The following is a 23,043-nucleotide window of genomic DNA, read 5'->3' as shown; positions in this document are numbered from 1 at the left end:
AAGAGGAGAGGGAGGGGATTGTGGTTCTGGGTTCACAAATCACTCAGAGGTGCAAGGATGAGTGTATCAGCTTCATACAGTCTCTGAGGAGGCTAACCACCACCAAACGCTGTGGCTCCAGCTCTAGAAGGCTGTCTGACACCCCGGTGAGGTCTGAGAAGCACATGCCAGGGATGCTTTCACTTGGTTGATCCCAAGCCAAGCCAGAGGCCTTGTGAGGTCCCTTCCAGCACCATTTCATACAATATTACGTCCCTGCCATTGCCTCTCCTCAACACCTTGTCTCTTTCCCTCTCCACCTACCCAAGACATCCCACATGCATCAAGGTGCCCCCTGCACCCACCCTGGCTCATCACCCAGCCGCTCTCGGGGTGCACCCTGGCTGCTGCCACTCCTCATCCCCACTCCCTTCCACCTCCTGAACCCTCCCGCAGCCCCTTCCCCATGGCAGAAGAGGGAAAGGAGGGCAGCAAAGCTCTTGCCTCGTGGCTGCTTCTGGTCGGGGAAGCAAATGGGCATGACGTAGTCGTTCAGTGCTGCTGCCCCGGACAGCTCCACCAGCCCGATGTCGTACTCCAGGGTGTCAGGGCGGTAGGATGGGTGGACGAGGAGGGTTTTGGGGTGTATCTGCTGCTCCGTGTCATCCTGCCTCAGGGTGCTGTGCTTCCCTGGGAGGGAGGGGAGATGTTTGTACCAAAGGGGGAGGTGGCTCTGTGGCGTTATGGCCATTAGGGCAGCTCCCACTGTGGCTGGGTGCTCTGCATTTGTCTTTCAGAGATTATTTTGCAAGCTGTGCCCAGAGCCACCGTGGGGAGAGCAGAGCCCTGGGCATGGCTTCACAACCCCCCATCAGTGCTCTGCTCACCCAGGATGATGCTGAAGGAGGAAGGGGCGAGCAGATCCGAGCTGCGGAGCTGGGGGATCTCCATGTCCAGTTCGTTGTGGAGGCAGTGGGCTGCGGTGACAATCCACTTGTTCCCTAGAAAACAACCCCCAGGGCATCAGTGTCCCTCTGAAGAGTCTACCATAGTTGTTCTTGGTCACTGTGTATGGGAGAAAGTCTGGTGGAAGTGCAGTGGGAATTGCACAAAAGGAGAAAGCCACAGGAGCAGGGGTGCTCACTTCTCTTGTAGTTCAAGAGGAAAGGGAGCACTGAGTGAAGCTGGCTCCAATGAACATGAGGAGCAGTCACCCTCTGGGCAACTGCGAGGGACCAAATCTTTACATATGTTCAAAAACTACATCAGTATTTTCATCAAGCAGGATGGTGAAGCTCAAAGGCACCACATCTAAGCCTGGGAGTCCCTGGGCAGCAGCAGGCTGGAGGCTCCCAGCATCCTACGATCCTCCCTAACCACAGGCAGGATATTCCCAGCCTGGTTTTTACCTCCTGCAGCATCTCCCCGAGGATGGGCTTACCCAGAAGGGAGCCTGCGCAGAAGGGCCGGCCGCCCCGAGCGAGCATGGCGATCCAGGGGGAGGCTCCTCGCTGGGAGAGGTGTCTGCCTGCGGGCCGGGACACAGCGCTCCTGGAAAACCTGGGCTTCCCACACACTGCAACCAGAGGGAAGAAAGTGAGATGTGAGGGATGGAAACACCCAGACTTCGCAGTAAACCCTTACTGGGGTGTGGTGGAGTAAAAGGATACGGGGTGCCTCTCCTTAAGCCTGAGCGAAGGGCACTTTGAGGCCATCACTTGGGTCTTACAACCCTGAGAGGGTTCCCAGACTTTTCCTGCTGTTTCCAAGGGTTTCCAAAGAGCCATATGGTCCTGAGTACTTGCTGCATTCCCAGGCCATGTGGAATGGAGGGGCTCTGATTCTGTGTCGCTGGCAGTGTGGAAAGCAGCCTGCGTTACCAGCAGCGACCAGAAGCCTGGGAAATGGTCCATGGGGAGGTTTCTAGCGGGCCTTGGCTGTTCTCTGCTCAGCAAATGCTTGCTGAAGCTGATGGTAATTGCAGACAGATTTCCCAAAGTGATATGGATGTTTCTGTCCGCTGATCACTGTGAGACCGGGTAGTATTCAGGCTTGTAAAGCCCACAGGTTGTCGAACCTGACTGAAGGCTAAGGAGCTTCATCCTTTCAAGTGAGCTGGTCTTTTGCAGCACTGCTATACTTGGGTGGGCAGGATGACTGTGTGTGAAATCCAGTAGCTCCAGCCTCTGTCTTGGCCATGGAAAGAGTTTGTGTGATGCAGAGCTGGACTGTGTGGAGCTGAGGGCATGGCTGATAAGGACCGATATGGACAGAGAGAGAATGAAGAAGGAGCAGGGGTGTGTGGCACAGACTCATGACCTGCCTTTGCCCTCAGTCCTTGACCTTGATCTGCCTGGAATAAAAGCCTCAGGGCACAAAGTCAGTAAATATTAAAGTTTTATTTTGTTCTCAAGAGGAAGATTACACAGAACCATCCTTACATGACATTGGATATTTTACAGAATGTAGTATCAAAAAAAGAAATATATATATATATATATAAAAATACAGTCGCAGTTACATGACATAGCCAAGAATACAGTTCTTAGCGTGTCTGCAAATCAGACCTTCCTTAGGCCTTCTGCTCCTCTACATGCTCTACAAATGGCCTTTTGGACGATAGCAAAATGGAGAGTGGCTCATTTACTGTTGACTCATTCCTTGCATGGCAAAACCAAAGGAGGAGGAGGAGGAGAGGTCCAAAGGAGGTTAGAGGCATGCAGAGGGAACAGCAGGCAGTTGCTGCATGTTGCTTACAGCTATAGGAGGGCTTTGCTGGCAAGTGAAGGAGTTGATGTCCCTGCTGAAGGAAGGTAAGCTTACCTGGCCATCCCATATGCTGGGTCAGTGCCATATCAGCAGCCATTACCTTTCCAGCCATGGCTGAAGTTTAGGGCTAATGTGGACACATCCTCACATCCCTGGGGCCAGGTGGACATCACCTGAGATGCCATCAGGAAGGGATGTTTGTCTGCAAATACAAATACCAGCAAACCCACAGGGCTCTCTCACTGCTCCTTGCACAGAAAAGGTGTTACGCAGTGGGGGGGACCTGTGAGGTCCAGACCTGCCCATCCAGGTTTCCCATGCTGTCCACAGCCCCTGTTGCTCCTCCAGTTACATCATCTGATGGGAAGAGCTGGCCTGAGAGCCCTGAGGGTGTGGGCAAGTCTTTGTGCATGGCCCAAGGCTTTGGTGGCAGGGAAATGCTGCTTCTGTCACTTTGCCTTTGTCACAGCTTGGAGGGAGCCTCCCCGGGAGGGTGGGCAAGGTTTGGAGCCCAGCAGCATGAGCTAAGGATGCGAGATGAGATCTCACCCTTCGCTCCCTTCCCCCAGCTCCCTAGCAAGCATTTTCTAAGAGAGCAAGCAAAGGGATGGGACCAAGCGCAACGGATGACGTGGAGGGCTGGCAAAGGCCCGAAGTGCGGCTGAGCATCGTGGCTACTGCTTGCGAAAGACCAGAGTCTGGAGCATATTAAAAAACAACAAGAAGAAAGGAAGCTGCGGCAGCAAGCAGTGCTTAGTCACTCATCTCTCCAGCTCAGGGTCCAGAAATGTCCACCTCTCTGAGGAGCCTGTTTTCTTCTCCACCCAGTCCACGTAGTTGGAGACTTTGGTGTACACCCCATACACTTGCTTGCTGCCACACTCCTCCGGGCCACCCCACGAGACCAGCCCTTGGGCCACCCACCTCCGGGTTCCCGGGTCCTGAATGACGAAGGCTCCCCCACTGTCTCCCAAGCAAGTGTCCTTCCCACCTTCGTAGTAACCGGCGCAGAACATGTTCTCGGTCACGCTGTAGTTCCCCGACCGGGACTCGTAGCTGGTCTTGCACTCCGCATGCAGCACCACCGGGAGCTTGACGTACTGCAGGATGTCGGACAGCGTCCTCATGCCCGAGCTGATGATCTCGTCCACGGTGATGTTGGGGTTGGAGATCCCCCAGCCAGCCACCAGCCCTAGAGTGTTGGGGTGAGGTCCCTCCAGCTCATGCTCGAACTGGGGCAAGCAGACGGGCATGACGTAGTTCCCCATGGTCACCTTCTCCTTCAGCTTGACCAGGGCGATGTCGTGGTTGTAGTTCTGGATGTCAAACTCCTCGTGGAGTATGATCCTCTCCACTGTCCGGTTGACAGCCTCCATCTTGTTCCTCACGTCGTGCAGGGCCAGGTAGACAGTGACGTGCTCTTTAGAAACGGGGATGACCGTCTTGTCTCGCCGCTGCGAGCGGAGCACGTGTGCGGCTGTCAGCACCCAGGAGTCCGAGAGCAGGGCCCCGCTGCCGAACCACTTGTCGTTGGGCACCCGGGACATGTCCTCCACCACAATCAGGGCCTGCCAGGGGAAGAAGCCGGGCTCTGCGTTGCGCCCGCCGATGATGCGCTTGATGATCCCGGGCAGAGCACGAGCCGGCCGGCCGCACACTGGGGACAAAACGGACAGCACTGTTACTCCCAGCACTTATCTGGGGAACAAATGAAAAGGGACTCCCCTGTAGATTATGCCACATGGCTGGTTATCTTCATGACCATGAGGATGGTGGGGTGACCCCTGCAGACCCTGTTCAGCCCTTATGGAGCTAGTTCTCTCTTGGCCTGAGCTATGTCAGCAATACTTTTGGAGCACAGAACATCTTGCTTTGCTCATGGGCCCTGGACAATAGGGACAATGCTCTCCTGGAGTTAAGAGTAACTATACCAAGCCCTCTGTCTATGCTTTTTGTGGCTGTGGTCAATGAGACATAGATTAGAGAAGTGTCTTGTCTATGGGACAGTAAAATCTATTGCTTTGCAGGATTTGGGGGTACCCAATCCTGTCATCTGCTCCCACATGGCACCCTGGGAGACCCAAGGGAGGGTCCCAGGCAGCTCTCCCAGGAGGTACTGCTAAGCCTGTGGCATAATCTACCTGCAATGATGCATGCAATGCACAGCGCTCAGTGCCATCCATCATTGCACCTTTGGGACCTGCAATACCTTCATGGGGGGGTAAGAGGGTCCGACCTGCCTCTGCATCTCCCCATGCACCCTGAAGCATGGCTGCGTGGCTCCCATGGCTATGGCAGCCTGCCCAGACCAGGCCATTCTTCAGCTGGTGGGACTGGGACCAAGCTTGGCCGCTAGGCCAGGTGCTGGGGCAGGGAAGGAGACGTCTTCAGAGCCAGGAGCTCCCTCTGGCTGCTGTCCCAGCTCTGCAGGACTCCAACATGGGTTCAGCCACGAGCAGGCAAGGCCCAGGTTGTCCCAGCATGTCTGCTCCAAAAAGCAGCCTCTTGGCTGCTTTCTCCTTTCCCACCCTTGCTGTAGGCTGTGAAAACAGAAGGTAGATGCCCTTGGCCATGAGGCCATGGGCTTTCTAGGCACAGTTTTGGCTACCAGCTTTGGTAGGTCTCTGTCCCAAAAAGTATCCACTGAGCTTGGGAAGGGTTAAGCTCTTGGTGCCTGTCAGGGCAGGGCTACAGTACATGTGGTCCTATCATGAAGGGAGGCAGAAAGCCTTTGATGAAAAAGGTGGGCTTGTGCAAGTGGGTGGTGTGTGCCAGACCTCCACTCCAGAGGGGTTAGAGGACTTGTCCTGCATATTTGCAGGACAAGTGGGTGCAAAGAGTGGTCTCAGCTGGTGGAAAGAATGGTCTGTTGTCTGCTGAGAGTGAGTATGGACCATGGGAACAGTTCATAGCAGACCATGGGATGTGGAGGAGGCTTTTACCCAGTGATAACGACCCCAGAGCTGTACCAGATCCGCCACTGAAGCCAGGCACAGACCTAGCAAAGGGGGAGCCCGGGTGGGACTTCAAGCTCTCTGAGTAGGATCAGATCTTACTCTTGGTTTACACCTGTGTGATTTGTGCTCCAGATGTGCACCATGTGCACCAGACTCCTTATGGAACGGGAGGTAGAAGGAGAATGCTGCTGTGTCAAAGACTTGGTGGATGTTAGGATTCCTGCCAGGCCTGGGCTGCAGTAAAGCAGGGCTGCCATGTGAAGGGTTGTTGTACAGTTGTGCTGGTGGGTGGGAGACAGAGCTGGCTGGTGGGCCAGCCTGCACTTTGCAATTCCTCCCATTGCAGCTCAGTTTCTGGAGTGGTTTGGCTGGACCCACACCACTTCAGAAGCAGAAAGGCCAAGTGAGTAATCCTGCAGCCTCACGCTGCCCCGCGAGCTCGCTCAGCCCTTCCCCAGCCGTCCAGCCGCTTGGGCTCCTGCTCAGCCTGTGCCAGGGGAACGCCACCGGGAGGGCTGGAGCCTTACATCAGCCTGGCCTCACCCCTCGCCCTGAGACCCATCACGAGGCCTGTGGTGTCACGGCCATGGCATTCACCCTCCCGGAGGAGCTGTGGCCGGAGGAGGCTTGGCCGCGGGATGTTGCCTAGCACCGTGGGCTTTACTCCTGCATCCTAAGTCTTCGCCGCAGTTCTGGCAGCCAAACCAGCTTCCCTCTGCTCAGCTCCAGCAGACCCAGAATTATGTCTGAGGGGCCCTGATGTGCTGCCTGGTTTGCCTCCAGGTGCTTTATCCACGTGCTGTGACCCACCGGGAGGAATTCAGCAGCTGAAGGTGGCTCTGAGAACCAAGGTGCCCTTGGGGAACATATTCCTTGGGACAAAGGTGGTGGTGCTGGAGCTGGCTCGTGCCTGGGGCAGTGCCAGGGAGGGAAGTCCCAGGCTGGTTAGTGCCCAGGGGTGCTGATGATACTGGGAGGCTGTGGGAGACGATTTGGGCTTGCCATGACTCTGCCCCATGCCCTCATATTGGGAGGGGAGGATGCTGAACCTCCCAGAAAGAGGCTCCCAAGGTGATGGGATCAGCACTGAGAGCTGGGGAAGGAGCACCGGGAGCTGCTGACATGGATTTGCTGTGGCTGCTGCTAGGAAAACTGCGACTTCAGAGTGTGTGGGGAGCATCTGCCTGCACTTCACTCCCCTGCCTTTCCCAGTGCTGCAGGGAACAGAAAACGTGCTTGGGCTAAGAGCTCCTGCCTCCCAGCCCAGCCCAGCTGTGCTGCTGCACTGAAGCTGACAGCCATCCCAGGGAGATGATTTTAGAGGAAACGCATCCAGCCAAATATTTATTCTATTAAATTACATATCAAAAACGCTGACCAGGCTGCAAATGCTCCCACTAATGGCAGAGGCAGGCGCGGCGTGGCCTGGAAGAGGAGTTTCTATTGATGGGGAGGTAGCGTGAGACACGAGGGAAGATCTGAAGAGCAGCTGGCCAGCTGCTGCCTGCAGATCCCAATCTCAGGAGAGCGTCACCCTCTCCCTGGGATTTTCCATTATCCTGAAGCCTCCCTGTGACTTCTGTCACTAATCAGGAGGTCTGGAAATGGCCCATGAAGGCAGCTAAGGCCCCGAAAAATGTCCCCGTATGCTCCCGGCACAAATTATTTCAGGCTGAAACATCAAGGAGGGATGCAGGGAGCAGCTGCCGAAACGAGAGCAGCCACAGCCCCGGTCTCTGGAGAGCAGACACCCAGCGAGACCTGCCGTGGGGCTGAGCCCTGCCACCGTGTCCGTGCACCGCTCCGGAGAGCTGTCCCCGCACATCCGACCACAGCCTGCACCCAGAGCTGCCGCCAGCCCCGTCTGCAGCCGGCTGTGGCCAGCCCACGTCCCAGGGACTTTTGTTTAATCCCAAGCGGGCGCCTGGCCTGGAAACTTGCTGGCTGCAAACGTTTCTGCCACTGCTTAAAGGCTTGGGACTTCTGGCCCTGTGAAGGGGCTGTTTTTTTCTGCAAGGCTTGGAGACGTGCTAATTGCTCCTGCATGGGGACACGCTGCTAATGGCAGCCGGGAGCCGGCGCCACCGGGCAGGTCGTGCGCTGCCCTTGGCTGGAGCCAGCTCCAGCGATGCTGGGGGCTGAACGTGCCCATATTGCTGGGGCTGCTGCCTTCCTGAACCTTGTCCTCACTGCCCTCTCTGCCATACATTGCAGCAGACACGTACAGCACACAGCTCTGTCACCGAGGAGGGGGGTCCCTGCCCGGGAGCAGCAGGTGAGGTCGGGCAGGCAGCCCCCTCCCCGCACATCCCTGCACCCCTCCCCGTGGTACCCGTCTCCACCAGTACCTGGTCGGCATGACGGCAGCGCCGTGCCCAGCTCCTCGCTCCTCCACACCCCTGATGCATCACACGTGTAGGTGGCTGGAAGAGAGCAGTGTGTTAGCTGGGCGGTGGCCCAAGTATAGGGACAGTGAAATGCTGCCCTGCCATCGCGACCCTCTGAACCCTTTTCCAGGATGGGCTCCTTTCAGAGGGCTCCTTTTGAAGCCCTCTGAGCTGTCACCCTGTTAGTGCTGCTGCCGCCCATTACACTAATGAGTGCTGGATGCGGGGACCAGATGCGCAGGGCTGTGAGCAGGGAGGCAGGAATGTGAGGAAATTCTTTGGCTTTCCATACTGAGGGAGGAGGAGGAAGGAGGGCTGGGACATATGTGCACCCGGGCTGCTGCCCAGAGCCATATCCAAAGGGTGCAGAGACCCGTGGTGTTTTGTGAACCCCCTTATGGTGTCTCTGCTGGTGGATAAGCTTGAAGCTCTGCCTGCCATGATCCCACTGCTCTCTGCAGGGCTTTGGCTCTGATGGGTTTTTGGGATGGGTGCCTTAAGGAGCCCTTCCTAGGGCTGCTGGACCTGGTGCTCCCCCAAGCACGGAGACCCCATTGTGGCCATATACCTGGCTCCCCCCGCGTGCCCACCCGCACCATGGGGACCTGTCCCCCAGCTCACCGGTGCTGTTGGGGGCCATGTGGTAGTAGGGGTGCTGGCAGTGGTACTGGATGGCCGCGCGGTAGGTGGTGAGGTTGTTCCTGGAGGAGAAGGTGACAAAGCCGTGCTCCAGCTCCGGCGGCTCTTTGCAGTCAGCAACTGAAAGCCAACACAGAATCGGGGTTGAGCCCTGTGACCGTGCTCGGGGTGCCCAGCCCCGTGCAGGCAGTGCTGGGTTTCAGCGTGGGTGGTGGTCCTACAGGGCAGGGCGAGGCTCCGATAGCCCCATACCTCGCTTCTTTAGGGCAATGCAAGGAGCACAGCCTGGCACGGCTCAGGCAGCTCCTTGGCTCGGCTCCCATCCCTCCTAGGATGTCCCGAGCTGTGTGTTTAGGACGAGATCTGCTGTAGCTTTGAAAGGGGAAGGGATCTGCACAGGTGGGCAGGAGCTGTCAGGACTTGCTCCCGCAGTTTGTCTTTGCATGCCTTATGAATGGGCAGGAAAAAGCAGGCAGTGGTTCATCAAACACCTCCTCCATGCACCAGGCTTTGTTGGTAGCACAGCCCCATCCCTCCTGCTCTGGACCTGCTCAGCAAGCCTTGCTGATAACCATTTACAGCTCAGGCTGAGCACCCCTAGGTCCTGGCTCTCCTGTGACAACCAGGGGTGAAGGACATGGAGAGCACGGCTTGGCTGCTCTGCAGGCAGGGGGAGATGAACAGTTGTAGGGAAAAACCTACCTGCTCCAACCTCCAGGGTGCCATTGCCCTTTCCCATGGTCTGTCTTCTCCCCCACATCCCTCACCATGCCTCTTCTCCCATGGGCCAGGCTTGTGCCACCCACCCAGGGTCCCATCCTGCCTGGGAAATGCAGCTCTGCAGAGCTGGGCTCTGCCACTCTGAAGCTGAGAGGATGGGAAAGGAGGTCCAGTGTGTCAGGGGCACGTGAGCTCCATGGGTCTGGGTGCTTGAGAATGGGGAGGGGGCTAGCAGAGCAGGCAGTGAGATCAGGAGCCTTACCATGGTGATCCAGGCTAATGAAGAAAAAAATCACTAGAAGCAACGCTGGCACCAGGGACATGTAGCGATGCTCAGGGTGAGCCACCCACTTGGGTGAAAAAAAGCCTGGTTTATGGCAAAATGCTGTGGCTCGCTGCTCACCAGGGTCCCCTCTGCCCTGGTGCGGTTTGGTAGGGACAGTGGGCGATGGGATGGGTACAGCCAGGCTGCAGGAGGCTCGGGGTGCCTGTGCCTTGCAGAGAGGCAGAGCAGGGGACACAGACTCCTGTCACCAGCCTCAGGGTCCCCAAGCTCTCTTTCCACCACACTTAGGAGCACAGTGGATTTGTGCCATGGTACCAGCACCTGCAGGACCTGTATAAGGTGTTGGGGGATGCTGGGGCTTGTAGGAAGGGGGAAATGGGTGTTGGGGGATCGGTGTGGCTGGCACGTCTGCTCTGGGGCTATTTATGGCTGCAGGGCTGTGTCCCCCAGCCCACACAACCTGCTCCCTCCCTGCGTGTCCCATGTGTGGGGGCAGTCCTGATGCCAGAATGGGCTCCTGCACAGAGGTGCTGCCCCACCGGTGTCCCGGGTCCTGCCCAAAGGGAGTGTGGAGTTGGTGCCTTGAGCTCTTCCAGACTTTTGCCTTGGGAGAGGGGCCGTTAAGCCATCTTCCTAAGAGCAGAGCCATACAGAGCCCCCCAGCACTCTCCTCCTCCTCTTCCAGCCTCCGGTCCCCCTCCCAGTGCAGCCCCTGACACCTCAAGGAGCCCTGTGTGCACATCCTGGGCTCTTGGGGACACGGATGGGGCCAGACACGGGGCTCTGCCCTCTTTTGGCTGTGACCATCCCGATGCCAGCCCATCCTCACCTCCGCAGGGCCAGCAGCAGGGACCAAGGGGAGGCAGAGCAGCATCCCCCGTACCCGTGCCAGGTCTCGGTCCCGCACGCATCCTCCCAAGGGCTGGCAGGAGAAGGCTGCTGATGCCACCCCATCCTCCCTCACCCCGGGGTGGGGGAGCTGAAAGGATGCTCGGAGAGAGGAGAGGAAGGAGTGTTTCTTATTTGCGATGCTGGGCCAGGGAGGAAGGGCAGCGGGAGGTTAAATCCAAACAAACAAACCATGTGCGGGGCCGACGCTCCTTGCGCAACCGCCGGCTCGGAGGGGAGCAGAGCACGGCCGGGGGCATCCGGAGGGGTGCAGAGGATGTGCCAGGAGCTGGCGGCATCCCGGGGACAGGCAGGGACCTTCCCAAAGGGGCCGACGGACGGACAGGGGGGCTCGGCTCCAAATTTCCCTTCTGGAGACGGAGTTAAGAAAGCAGCGTGCGCAGGGGGTTAGGAGCGCCATGCCGGTTAGACAAGCCGCGGAGATGGAGTTGGCAGCCAGGGGCAAAGGGGAGCTGCCCTGGGTGTGGGACAGAGCAGAGAGGGGCACGGAGGCAGGCTGCCCGTCTCGGCGGCGCGGCCGGCGCCAGCCTCACGCAGCCACTTGCTCCGAGCCGGCTCTTCTGTCTGTCTGGTTGTCGGCTCTGTCTGCAGCTGCACCGAAGGCAGAGGGGAAGGAGGAGAGCAGAGAGAGAAAGCTCAATTAGTAGCCGAGCAGAGAGAGGCATGCAGGAAACCCAGCCCCCAAAACACCAGAGATCTGTAACGAGCACCAGGAGCCACGGGGACCCCGATGGGGACCCCGATGGGGACCCTGATGGGGACCTGCTCGGCTCATCCGGGGCGATCTGGGGACAGTGGCTGGGAGAAGCTGGCCAGGCTGCAGAGCTGGATATTATCCACCTTGGCTGGGGAGGTTTCTATTTTCTTTGCTTTTCACTTCAAACCATTTTTGCCTCTCCCAGACAGACGTACAGGGGAGGTGGGAGGCACGGCAGTCTGAAGGCCTGGACTGCCCATTTAGGGGCTTCTTGGCTTTCCAAGAAAGCCACAGAAATTTAGTGTAGTGATTTATCTCACACAAGAAGGGACCAGTTCCAGCCCAAATGGAATAGTGCAGGTAATCTCCAAAAATTAATGCTTTGGGGGTTAAAAATATCTAACTTTTGCATTATTTTTTGTCTAGGCAATGCCAGTGTTTATCTGATCTCTCTCCAAGCTGGATAAAATGAATGGGAAGCTGCTGGTGAGAGGGGTAGTTCTCTGGTGGGGCAGAGACATCACTGATCCCATACTTTGTAAGAAACCCTTTCAGATAGGAATCTATTTAGCATGTCTGGCAACCTCCCATTTTTCATTTTGAATGAGCAAACGTGACTTAAAACTCCAAAAATACACTCCTAAGGTAAGATCCACGACATCATTAAAACAAAAAGGATATGCCCAGAAGGGGAGAACCTGGGTGCCACATCCCCTGAGAGCATCTCGTCTTGCCTGTCCTGGGAGGTCTTGGGACCTTCCCTGAGAGTGTTTGTTGCTTTTCTCCTCTCTGGGCCAGCCTTACAGCAGGCTGAGTAGCAGTGAGTGCCTTCTGGGGCAGAGAGGTACTGGCGAGTGTTTGGGGAAAGGAAAGAGGTGTTACCAGGTACATGAGAAGCACAGCTCCGGGCCTGAGCTGAGAGAGGAGCTGGGTTAGACAAAAGAAGAACTGACGCAAATGGAATCTCCTTTCTTTTCCCTCTTTTCTCTCTTTTTGAGGTTTGTAAGTATCTGGGCAACTTTTCTGTCCCCTTTCTCTTAGCTGTGCACTGCCCAGCTAGAACCTGGCACCTCTCTAAAGCCTGTGATCTTAGCAGCTTCCATTTGGAGGGAAAGTTGGACTGGGAACTAGATAATCCCAAATTGTGTCAGATTTATCTGACAGCTCGAACAATCCCACCTCACTCACCCAGGACCAGCCACCTCCCTCCCTCCAGCAGCAGCCATTCATGAAGGTGCATCACCACGGAGGTAAGTCTGATCTGATCCATGCCCAGGCTTTACAGTTAAAAAAGCTTTGTGGAAGCTCGTAGGTGTTTTCTAGACAGCAGGGAGTCATCCCATCTCACGCAGCCCTTGCTCTCACATCGAGAGCAGGATTCAGCCCCGAATTTGCCATCCTTCACATGGCAGCAGAGCCGTCTGTGCTACCGCTCACCCAGCTCCCCAGAGCCAGGGTTGCTCTTTCTTTGACAGGGAGACGGCCAAGCTGGTCACAAATCAACTTATGAGTAATCTAAGGGGAAGCACAAACCTCCTGCTTGTGGCATTTGGACCAAGCCCCGTTATGCTACCCAAGAAAGAGCCAAGAGAGCATTGCAGAATTACGTAGTCTCTCTGGCTGGGTCTGAGTAAGGAGCTCCGCTCTGGCAGGGCAGCTCCATCCAGTGTGAAATTTCAGCAGGAAAAGGACATCGACAGGGTGTGCGTGGGGTTTCCTTACTTTTGCAAACGGGGATCTTGTTACTCCACGTCCCGTCCTTCAGGCACTCGATCTGGAAGGATTCGCTCTCTAGGTTATCCTGTGCAGAAACACCAAACAGAACAAAACAGAAACCACAACACCATCAGGGTATGAGCCTATAAAAAGTCAAATTCTTGGCAATTTAGTAAAGATATAACCAGACCTCCCTGGAAGAGGACTTTTCTAGCTAAAAATTGCTAGAGGAGGCTGTGCCCTAGGCCCTGGGGAGGAGGCCCAGGGGGTGTGGGTCATGTTTGCTCTCCCAAGCAGAGATGTGATGGCTTTGGGAGGAAGGGTTCCTCCCTGCTCCACACCGTCACCCCATACCTTCAGTACTTTGTAGCCGGTGTTGCAGCTGATGACAACCTGGTCTTTGAAAGTGTACTTGGCTTGGGAAGGCTCGATTTTCCCATTGATGGGTGGCTGCACCAGTGGGCACGGGTTTCCTTTGAATGAAGAGCAAGCAGAGCAAAACAACAGGTTTCCACCTGCAGAGTGTATAAAGCCCTTCCTTCCCATTTCCCAGGGAAAGCAGCAGGAGTTACCGATTGCTGTGTACGACAGCTTCCAGCCCCTGTTCTCCCCCGAGTTATCGCTGTGGAAGAGGATCTGCACGCTGTTGGTTTGGGTTTCGATGCGTCCCGGGGACTTCTCTCCACAGAAAGGGCCAAACTCCCTGGGGCCAGCTTTGATCTGCCAAGGGAAAGAGGTGGCTTGAGGTGGGGTGTGGATACCTGGGGATCTCCTCACCCTGAGGACGATGGATTGGGACGTTTCACCACCATGTGGTGGGGCGATGTGGACTGGTTCTGGGCCCAGGGCCAGAAAGAGGGTCACCATCAGGTGTGGTAAGAGGTTCAGCTATCATGGGGCTCCTGCTGGCTTCATCATCTCCATTTAGACTGGGGACATTTTGGCCCCATCAACGCGACACCGGGGGTATGACAGGATAGCGGGGCAGGGGGAGCTCACCTTGATGTAGTCGTAGGGACAGGTCACCTCGGGGTGGTCTTCCACGTCGAAGCTGTCCTCGAAGCTCAGGGTGATGAAGAAGCCCTCCTCCAGCTCGATGCGGTACAGGCAGTCCGAGCTCTTGGGGTAGGGGCTGGGGAAGTCGGCGCTGGTGACCACCCCGCTCCTCTGGGTGTAGAGGTTGTCGCTGCACTCCACTGAAACACAGCCGGGATGGATCAGCGCCCCGGAAGCCTCCCCCAGCCCCGGCCACGCTCAGGATAAGGGGTGCTGATGGGCACCAACTCTCAGCTCCCCTTCGTCCCAGCCCCTGATCCTGCTTGCACCCAGCTCCCTGCCTGCTCAGCCCCTTTATGGGATGGGGTCTACGGCCCTGAATGTGGGTCCATGCAAGGAGAACCTCACAAGCCAAGCTCCACATATGCCCGTGATGTGGAGGGTCCCGGGCTGAGAGCCAAACCCATCTCACCTTCATCAGGCATACTCAGAGAAGAGACTAAAACCTCTCATTTCTCCTACTTGAGATCTCTAGAGTTTAGCTGAGGGAGAAACCACATCTCATCCCTCATGAGATGACCATGCATGACCATCCCCACGGCCGTGCTGTGCCCGGCCAGTACCTTTGCAGGTCCTGTTGTCGGAGTGGAGGATGTAGCCAAACCTGCAGGAGCAGTAGTACCCGCCGATGTAGTTGTGGCAGTAGTGGTCGCACGCCAGCTCCTCGTCGCTTTTCTCCAGGCACTCGTCCACATCTAGGTGGGATGGTGACAGCAAGGAGAGGGGGGTCACACGCTGCAGCCCCCCGTGTCCAGCAGGTCCCGAGGCTGCGTGCTGCTTACCCACGGCCGTGTAATGGGCGTCGAAGCCAGTGAAGCGCTCCTCATTGGAGAAGTCGGACCTGAAAGTCAGCCCCATGTAGGGGCCGGGGGACAGGATGACTTGCTGGCCGGGGGCCTGCTCGGTGTCCGTCGTCTCCCTGCCGCAGAAGGTTGCCAGCTCCTGGTCCTCCGCTTCGATCTGTAGCAGAAAGGCTGGGTTAGTGCTTGGCTCACACGAATCACACAGGGCTGACGTGTGGGCAGGAGCTGGGGAAGAAAGGGGGTGAAAATCAGCCCTCAGCTGTGCCTTTCCTACCCACAGCTGCTGGTACCTGTGTTCCCTTTGCCTCCACGCTCAGAAGGGTGCTGGGACCCTTGAGGACCCCCGCACTGGGGGTTCTGGGATGAGGAGCAGAGCAGATAGCCCATGAAAAGAGCTGGAGCTGCTGCGTGCTCTGGGAGCACTGAGTATCGATCACTCTGGTTTTGTATCAGGTCAGAGCAGCTGTAATTTGGATGGCCTTGCAGTTCCCTGGGCTGGCTCGGACAAGCTCGGTGCTGTCCCCACCACCCTGGGTCCATGTGCTGTGTCCTAGAAGGCTGCAGGAGGGGATGGAGGAGCCACCATGCCCTGCTGTTATTTCAGCGTGCTCACTAGCCCCTCTGTGCAGCTCTTTACAGCCTGGAAGCACTGTAATCCCTATGGGAAACCCTCCTGTTTTCCACATCCCTTCCTTTTACGTTGCCCCATCCCTTTCTTTTACGTCGCGGTTTCCACAGGACCATTTCAGCACCAACCTCATCTCTTCCTCTTGCAATCCCACCTCTGGACCCTGTCCTCGTTCCCAGCACCCTGTCATATTCTGAATACGAATAACCCCCCAGGGGAGGAACATGAGCAATTCTGCACCACGCCAGCCCTCCGTGCTCACACCAAGAACACGTTATTGAGGCCATAACAAAGCGCACAGCTTGGGGACCCATGAGTGCCACCCCCAGCTCGCATGGCCTCGGCGAGGTGGGACCCTCCTGCGGCTGCCACCACGGCTCCCCGAGACCCTCGGGATGCGCCGGCTGGGGAGGGAGTGGGGAGAAAAGGAAATTTCCCAGGGCTGAGCATGCAGGAGGAAACTCGCTCACACCAGGGAAAGACAACATGGAAATGGCAGCTCAGCGTGCCTTGACATTGCCTCCAGATATTTTCCATCCTCTCATATGAGCAAGAGCTGGCCAGAAAAGAGAGAGACTTTCCGATGATAGATTTTGAGAATTTGGAGAAAAAGCATGCGTCCCGCATTGGGACAAAAACCCAATTGAATTTTATTCTTTTTTTGTGAAACAGAGTTCTGAAAAAAAAAAAAAAAAAAAGGAAAACAAGTAATTTGGGGTCCATCTGGTTTCAATCGCTTTGAAATATACTGTGGTGCTTTAGAATCGTTTAAAAATCCAAAATAAAGGGTGTTTTGAAACAAAACATCATTTCAGGCTGGAAAACGGGAGCACCATCTACAAAAAGCGAACGAGCCTGGCTCTTTGGCTGCTGTGAAAAGTGGGCACACTGCGTTTTCTGCAAAGACACTTTTTTGGGGAGGAAAACTGTCGGAAGCAGTGTTTTCCAGCCAGATCCTTGGTGCGGGGCCGGTGCTGCCATCACCTCTGAAGGGATGCACGGGGAAATGTCCCCTGTGCCCGTGTCCCTGCCCGAGGATGCTCTCGCCATGGGGCCTCGCCGAAGGTATCGGCAGCCCCTTATCTGTGACGGGTCCCATGCCCCGGGACGCAGGGAGCAGAGACAGCCCTCCGGCTGTAAACTAAACAGAGAGGTCATCCTCCCTGGTTAATATTTGCTGCTTCTGCTGAGGACTGTATACTTTTTCGTAGATCATTTACATCCAGCGAGCAGGCTGGTAATTAAATCCTGGTTGTTTGTTTGGAGTTTCTCCCTCTCGGGTCACGATGTCGACGTTTTCACTAGAGAAGATGTGTCCCTGAGGGAAATATCAATTGCCGCGGAGAAATTCCCTATAAAAATACGCTGAAAGAAGCCTGCTTTGAAAAATAAAACAGAGCGACACTCTCGTGCCTTAAATTTACCCGTGCCACTGCCTCCCGCCAGCTTTGCTGTCTGCTTTTGCCTCTGCTCTCCTTGTGAGGATGCCTGCCCCTGTGGATGGAGGGGGGTCCCTGCCATGGATGTGGCTCTGTCCCCGTGATTTTTGGCTGGGGCTGGGACTCAGAGGCTGTCACAACGCACGTGGTGACGCAGGCTGTGCCCAGGGCACCCAGAAAGGAGACAGCTTTGGCTGCTGGAGCAGTGACATCCCAGTGATGCCTCCTGCAGCGGCCGGGTTAACAAAGCCCCCCCAGCACCGTGGGGAATTTGGCCAGGCGGCTCAGCCCCTGCCACCGGAAAGGAGCATGGAGCCGGCAGTACGGAAACGCGGCCGCCAGCCCGCCAGGAATGCACTAATTGGACTGACGAGGGCAAAGCATACCGCTTGTAATATATATAAATGGCTCATTAGGCCGAGAAATCGCAGCGCCGGGCTGAAGACACTGGGAACATGACATGGGGAGGAGAGGCTCAGAGGCAGGGAAGGGCATGGAACGGCCCCTGCGGAGCCGCCTTGCAGCCGGAGTGCATGGGAGGAGGCAACACCCAGATTAGTGGGGTTTTGTGCGAAATGCCTGATGCTGTGCTGCCTGGTGCTGGAAACGAGGTGGGGATGGGGCAGCCGGGAGCAAGAGCCTGCAGCTGAGTCTTCCCCACATGCGTGCATCCTCTCCCTGGTGGAGGTTTCCCAGACTTAGCAGAGAGCTCCTTCCAAAAAAACCCTGCAAAATTGTGCTGAGGTTTTAACTCACACCCTTGGAAGCTCCCCTTGGCTCCCCTGATTCAAGAGAAACCACCTGTCCCATTTGGGGCAAGGACCTTGCACCTCCCATCTCCCTGCTTCTGCCCTAGGGTTGCTGGAGACCTGTGTCCAGAAGCACTGGGTGCTTGCTGAGGAGCACGCAGGCTGGTGTTTCCTACCTGCTCGGGGCTGCCTGCTCCTCCTGCTCCTCCTCGCTTACCTCCTTACTGAAGTGCCACCCGTCCCATCCCCTTTTGCACAAACAATCCCGCTGGCCACGTTTCCCTAGGAGCCACGTTCGTTTTATATATATATACACACACGCACGCGCGTGCGTGTGGATATATATAAATCAACAGCTATTGTTTTAATTAGCCATTGTTTCAGGGCTCTGGAAACTGTTCCCTTCTGAAGACCACCCCGAAGGCAGAGACTGGCGTGTGCTCGCAGCTCAGCGGGCCTCGAGCTTGCTGCTGGGGATGATTCTCTGCACTGCTCGAGCTGGGGCACAGGGGCACCCGAGGAGGTGAGGGAGGCAAAAACCATGGCACGGTGGCTTTCTGCCTGGCCCCAGCTGGGTCCCCACCTTGCACCAGGGCTGTTTAGCCCCCGTGTTTGACCTCTGTCTTGTGGCAGTGAAGATGATGGAGAGCCCTCGTTTGGAGATGGTACCAAACAGAGAGGAGGCACCTCTGGCTTTCTGAGCCTCAATGAGCCTCTTTAGTGGGGCTGCCATAGTATTACAGACACATCTATACGTGTTGGGTTTTCCCAAGGAGGAAAATGGTCTTCTATTCATCTGCTGCTCTCCTTACGTGTTCCAAGCTGGTGCTTTAATAGCATCAAAATTGCACGTCTTCCCAGCGGAGCAGCTTACGGATCACCTGTAATCCACCCAGACGGGTGTTCCTGAGCGTTTTCGGCACTTTTCAAAGGCAGTTCTGTGGTAAAGGCTCTGTGAGCTGAGCTACAGCCCTGAGCAAATTTATACAGCTGAGATCTAAATCCCTGTGAAAAATGCCGCCTTCTTATGGAAATCCAGCAGCAGGGAAAGCTGTGATGCCAACTTGGCACCGTGGCCAAATAACAGGGAGCTCTTATGAAAAAGGAAAAATGAGCAGGGGGTGAAGGGCAGGAGGAGGGGTAAAGCCTGGAATGGGGAAAGTTTCCAAGAAATCTGCTCCTTGAGCTTATTGGGTTCTAAGAGCAATATATCTCTATATATGTCCCTGGCCCTCGTGCTTGGAGAAGATCCAGGAGAAGCAGAAAGAACTAATCAAACCTCAATGAGAGCTGTTAGTAGCAGAATGAGTGCCAGCACAAAGGGGAAATTAAAGCAGCAAACAGATCCAAGAAGAAAAAAAAAATGCAAATGTTTGCTTTGTCTTCTTAGGGTGAGAATAAAACAATAATTGCAAGTAGCTGGCACCTAGCACCGGGGCTGAGTGCTTCCAGACCTGGGTGCAACCTCCACCTGCCTCCATGCAGAGAGGCAGGGTGAGGCTTGTGCTGGGCGATGGGTGATGAATGTTCAGCCCTGAAATGTAGGAAGCACCTGTTTTCTACACCTGGCCTGCCAGAAAGCACCAAAACTGACCAAATTCAGAGAGACGGAGAGCCCAGGGGAACCCTGTTTGGGGACACGGAGTTGCAAGAGGCAAGGATGCTATGTGTGGCCCCGCAGCGTGTGGCCCACCATCATTTCTGATGGGTTACTGCCCAGCAACGAGGCAGAATGAAATCTTTTGTGGTTTTGGTCATGACAGCTCCCTGGGAACATCCAGAGCTTGTTTTGTGCTGAGGGTATTTGCCAGCAGTGGCCCCAAAAATTGGACCTGGGCTGTGATATGGGTTTGTAGTGAACACAACGGAGCCTGTGGGTCTGTCCCAGTTGCTCGTAGGATGGAAGCTCTGCATGCAGACCCCAATTTACAGCCTTAAGCTCGGGTCTAACCCGTATTTTTGGGTCTGCTGGGTGTCCCCACAGCCATGACCTGGCCAAGGGTGCCCAGCTCAGGGGCCTGCTTGCATGTGCCTGGCATCAGAGGAGCACAGCCTGGGGGTTTTGCCACAGGGATTTCATCAGCACGCAGGTGTGCGAATCCCGTGGCATTCAATGAGAAATAAGTGTTGTAGTTTCAGAGATCTGGTCCTTTGTGGCTGGGCTCTGACTTGGGTGTCCCACCCACTGGTTAGCCCAATGGATGTTGTCAGCTTATTGCGCTCTCCCTGTTGTCCACTGGACAGACAATTCCTGTGCCCAACAAATGGGGAAAAATACCTTGTTCCCAGCGTTTCCAGCACTCCCTGCTGGCCAAACGCATGTCCCACCTGCCCGTTCGTGCATCCCCTGATACCACCGCTCACCTTCACGTAGTCGTATTCACACAGGTAGGAGGACTCCAAGTCGAAATGCATGAAGTACAGCTTGATTTTAAATCCCTCGGGCACGGAGATGTTCCACGTCACTTCCGAGTCGCTGGGATAGGAATCGGGGAAGTTTGGGGAGCGGATCTCCCCAAACATCTCCGTCAGCTCAACAGCATCCGCCACGCCGAGCAGCCAGGCACAGAGCGACCAGGCCAGGGGGTACCTGGAAAGCACATGGGGACACCAAATGAAACTCTGGCCATCCCAAAGCCTGTCAGGGCTCAGTCTGGTTTTCCAAAAAAATGCATTTTTTTCCACCAAAACCCTTACAACTTTGTGTAAGGTTGCACAGTTGACACCAGTGTGCTGGGTTGGGAGAGCTGTGGCACCATGCCACCGCCAGCAAACTCTTCGTAGGGATGTGGAGGTGAGGGTGGGAGTTGCACAGGGAAAACCCCTTAGAAGGGTGGGTGATGGAGGTGCCCCGTGGGATCCAAAGGCACCCCTGCAGCTCCAGGCACCATCAGGAGCCCCAAGCTTCTCGCTCCTGGCAGCTGCAGCCACCAGCTACACGTCTTTGGACGAGCAGCCGATGGGCAAATCTTCGCTTAATAGAAGAGTAAACATTAGGATGCTTAATAAAATAACGATGCTTTCTGAATCGGTTTAATGAAAGCATCATGGCAATAACCACTGCTGTTACTACCGCTTAGCTTCACCCTGCTAAACGGGGCTCACTGACTCCCAGCAAACAGCACGCGGCTTTGCAGCCAGGCGAGGATGGGCCAGGGCCCCAGCAGCAGAACCTGCACACTGCTCCCCTCGAGCACACTATCTTTTTTCCTTCCTTTTCTTTTCTTTTCTTTTCTTTTCTTTTCTTTTCTTTTCTTTCTTTTCTTTTCTTTTCTTTTCTTTTCTTTTCTTTTCTTTCTTTTCTTTTCTTTCTTTCTTTTCTTTTCTTTTCTTTTCTTTTCTTTTCTTTTCTTTTCTTTTCTTTTCTTTTCTTTTCTTTCTTTTCTTTTCTTTTCTTTTCTTTTCTTTTCTTTTCTTTTCTTTTCTTTCTTTCCTTTCCTTTCCTTTCCTTTCCTTTCCTTTCCTTTCCTTTCCTTTCCTTTCCTTTCCTTTCCTTTCCTTTCCTTTCCTTTCCTTTCCTTTCCTTTCCTTTCCTTTCCTTTCCTTTCCTTTCCTTTCCTTCTCTTTCCTTTCCTTTCCTTTCCTTTCGTTTCCTTTCCTTTTCTTTTTTTTTCTTTCTTTTCTTTTCTTTTCTTTTCTTTTCTTTTCTTTTCTTTTCTTTCTTTTCTTTTCTTTTCTTTTCTTTTCTTTTCTTTTCTTTTCTTTTCTTTTCTTTTCTTTTCTTTTCTTTTCTTTTCTTTTCTTTTCTTTTCTTTTCTTCTTCCCTTCTCTTCAATTCTCTTTTACTCTTCTCTCCATTTCGCTTCTCTTGTACTTTTCGCTTCTCTTCATTTTGCTTTTTTTCTCTTCTCTTTTCCCTCTTCAATTCTCTTCAGTTCTTAGGGTACCACTCACCCCAAATGAAGAAGGACACAGCAGTTAAGATCCATAGAGACCTTTTGTCATCAAACTCGGATTTTTAAAAAATCTGATCCTAGAGAGTTTGTCCCAGCTGCCAACTTGTTTGTGCCCGAGGAGGGCACAGAGGACAGCGATTGCAGGTCACCCTGCACACCAGTCTGGAGCTCTGTTTGAACAGCAAGGTGAGCACCAGCGGAGCAGTTTTCAGCAAACCCCTGCCCGTGCTAGGGGTACAAACTCGAATGCCCATGGCATTGCAAGGGACCCGGCTGGAGGAGAGACCTCCGTCTTTTTACAGCACACAGAGGAACAGAAACATGCAGGAAATTAGAGCCATTAGAGAAAATTTCCGCTTTCTAAAATAGGTACTAAGGCCTGGCAGAGGCTTGTAGGTGTATATTACAGTCGCTGGAACTACCCACACGTGCATGCACACACGGTTTCAGAAGCAGGGCTTGATTTAGGTATGCTGATGAGGAAATTGAAGCTATATAAGCAGATTATTTTTAACCTGTCTGCGTTCTTTCAAAACCAGGGCAGTAGTTTTCTGGGGCTCGTCTGTCTCGTGCCACCGCTCGCCCCGGCCCCCGGGTACAAAGCAAAGTCGAGGGGCACCGAGAAACTTGGGCCGACTTCTCATCCGAGCGGAGTGAGGTTGAACATGCCTTTTTCTGACAGCTCGTCTGAAACCACAAAAATGTGCGAAGGGAAAAAAATCTGTTTCTCTTCTGCTCGGGGGCTGGCGGAAACGGGCATCACCCCCTCCGCTTCGCTTCACCTCGCCTTCAGCGCCGCCGGCTCGCCCCACGGCCAGCTCCTCTCCGCGAGTCCCGGTCCCACTCCGGAGTGAAACTGGCGCCGTCCCCCAACCACCCCCTGGTGCCCCCCGGAGCCCCTCAGAGCCGGTGTGCGCCTCTCCCCCGCCGCATCGCCCCTGGTCCCGGAGGCACTCACCTCATGTCTCTGCTGGGAGAGCTCCCCGAGGGGCTGGGGAGGCAGGGGAGGGCGGCTGGCTGGGCGGCGGGGGCCGGCTTCGCCTCCTTCCCCACGCTCCGCTGTCCGCCTTATCTCTGGCCGGAGATTTGTGAGCGTGTGCGCGCCTCTGCGTGTGTGTCTGGAGTTGTCTGGCATTTTCCATGCAGGTCACGCCTTCCCCTGCCTGCAACGGTTCCCCACATCCCCGCACGCACACACGGACCTGCCTGTGCTGAAGGCTCTCTCCTCCTCTCCTCTTCCTCTCCTTCTCCTCTTCCTCTCCTTCTCCTCTTCCTCTCCTCTCCTCTCCTCTCCTCTCCTCTCCTCTCCTCTCCTCTCCTCTCCTCTCCTCTCCTCTCCTCTCCTCTCCTCTCCTCTCCTCTCCTCTCCTCTCCTCTCCTCTCCTCTCCTCTCCTCTCCTCTCCTCTCCTCTC

General features: G+C 55.3%; 1 protein-coding gene across 1 annotated transcript; it reads right to left on the bottom strand.

Annotated features, from left to right (window-relative positions):
• Window positions 1-3,509: 3,509 nt before the first annotated feature.
• Window positions 3,510-22,593, bottom strand: MASP1 (mannan binding lectin serine peptidase 1). The gene is made up of 11 exons (XM_032193274.1): window positions 22,589-22,593; window positions 20,099-20,324; window positions 14,898-15,075; window positions 14,679-14,810; window positions 14,059-14,255; window positions 13,632-13,779; window positions 13,414-13,532; window positions 13,066-13,144; window positions 8,714-8,851; window positions 8,054-8,128; window positions 3,510-4,405 (listed from the first exon to the last, which is right to left on the bottom strand). The coding sequence occupies exons 1-11, from the start codon at window positions 22,591-22,593 to the stop codon at window positions 3,510-3,512; spliced, it is 2,193 nt and encodes a 730-aa protein (XP_032049165.1).
• Window positions 22,594-23,043: the final 450 nt, after the last annotated feature.

This window comes from Aythya fuligula, chromosome 9, assembly GCF_009819795.1.
Source record: "Aythya fuligula isolate bAytFul2 chromosome 9, bAytFul2.pri, whole genome shotgun sequence".
NCBI classification, from domain to species: domain Eukaryota; kingdom Metazoa; phylum Chordata; class Aves; order Anseriformes; family Anatidae; genus Aythya; species Aythya fuligula.
Note: the sequence above shows the minus strand (reverse complement) of the source record. Positions and strands in the feature narration are given on the sequence as shown.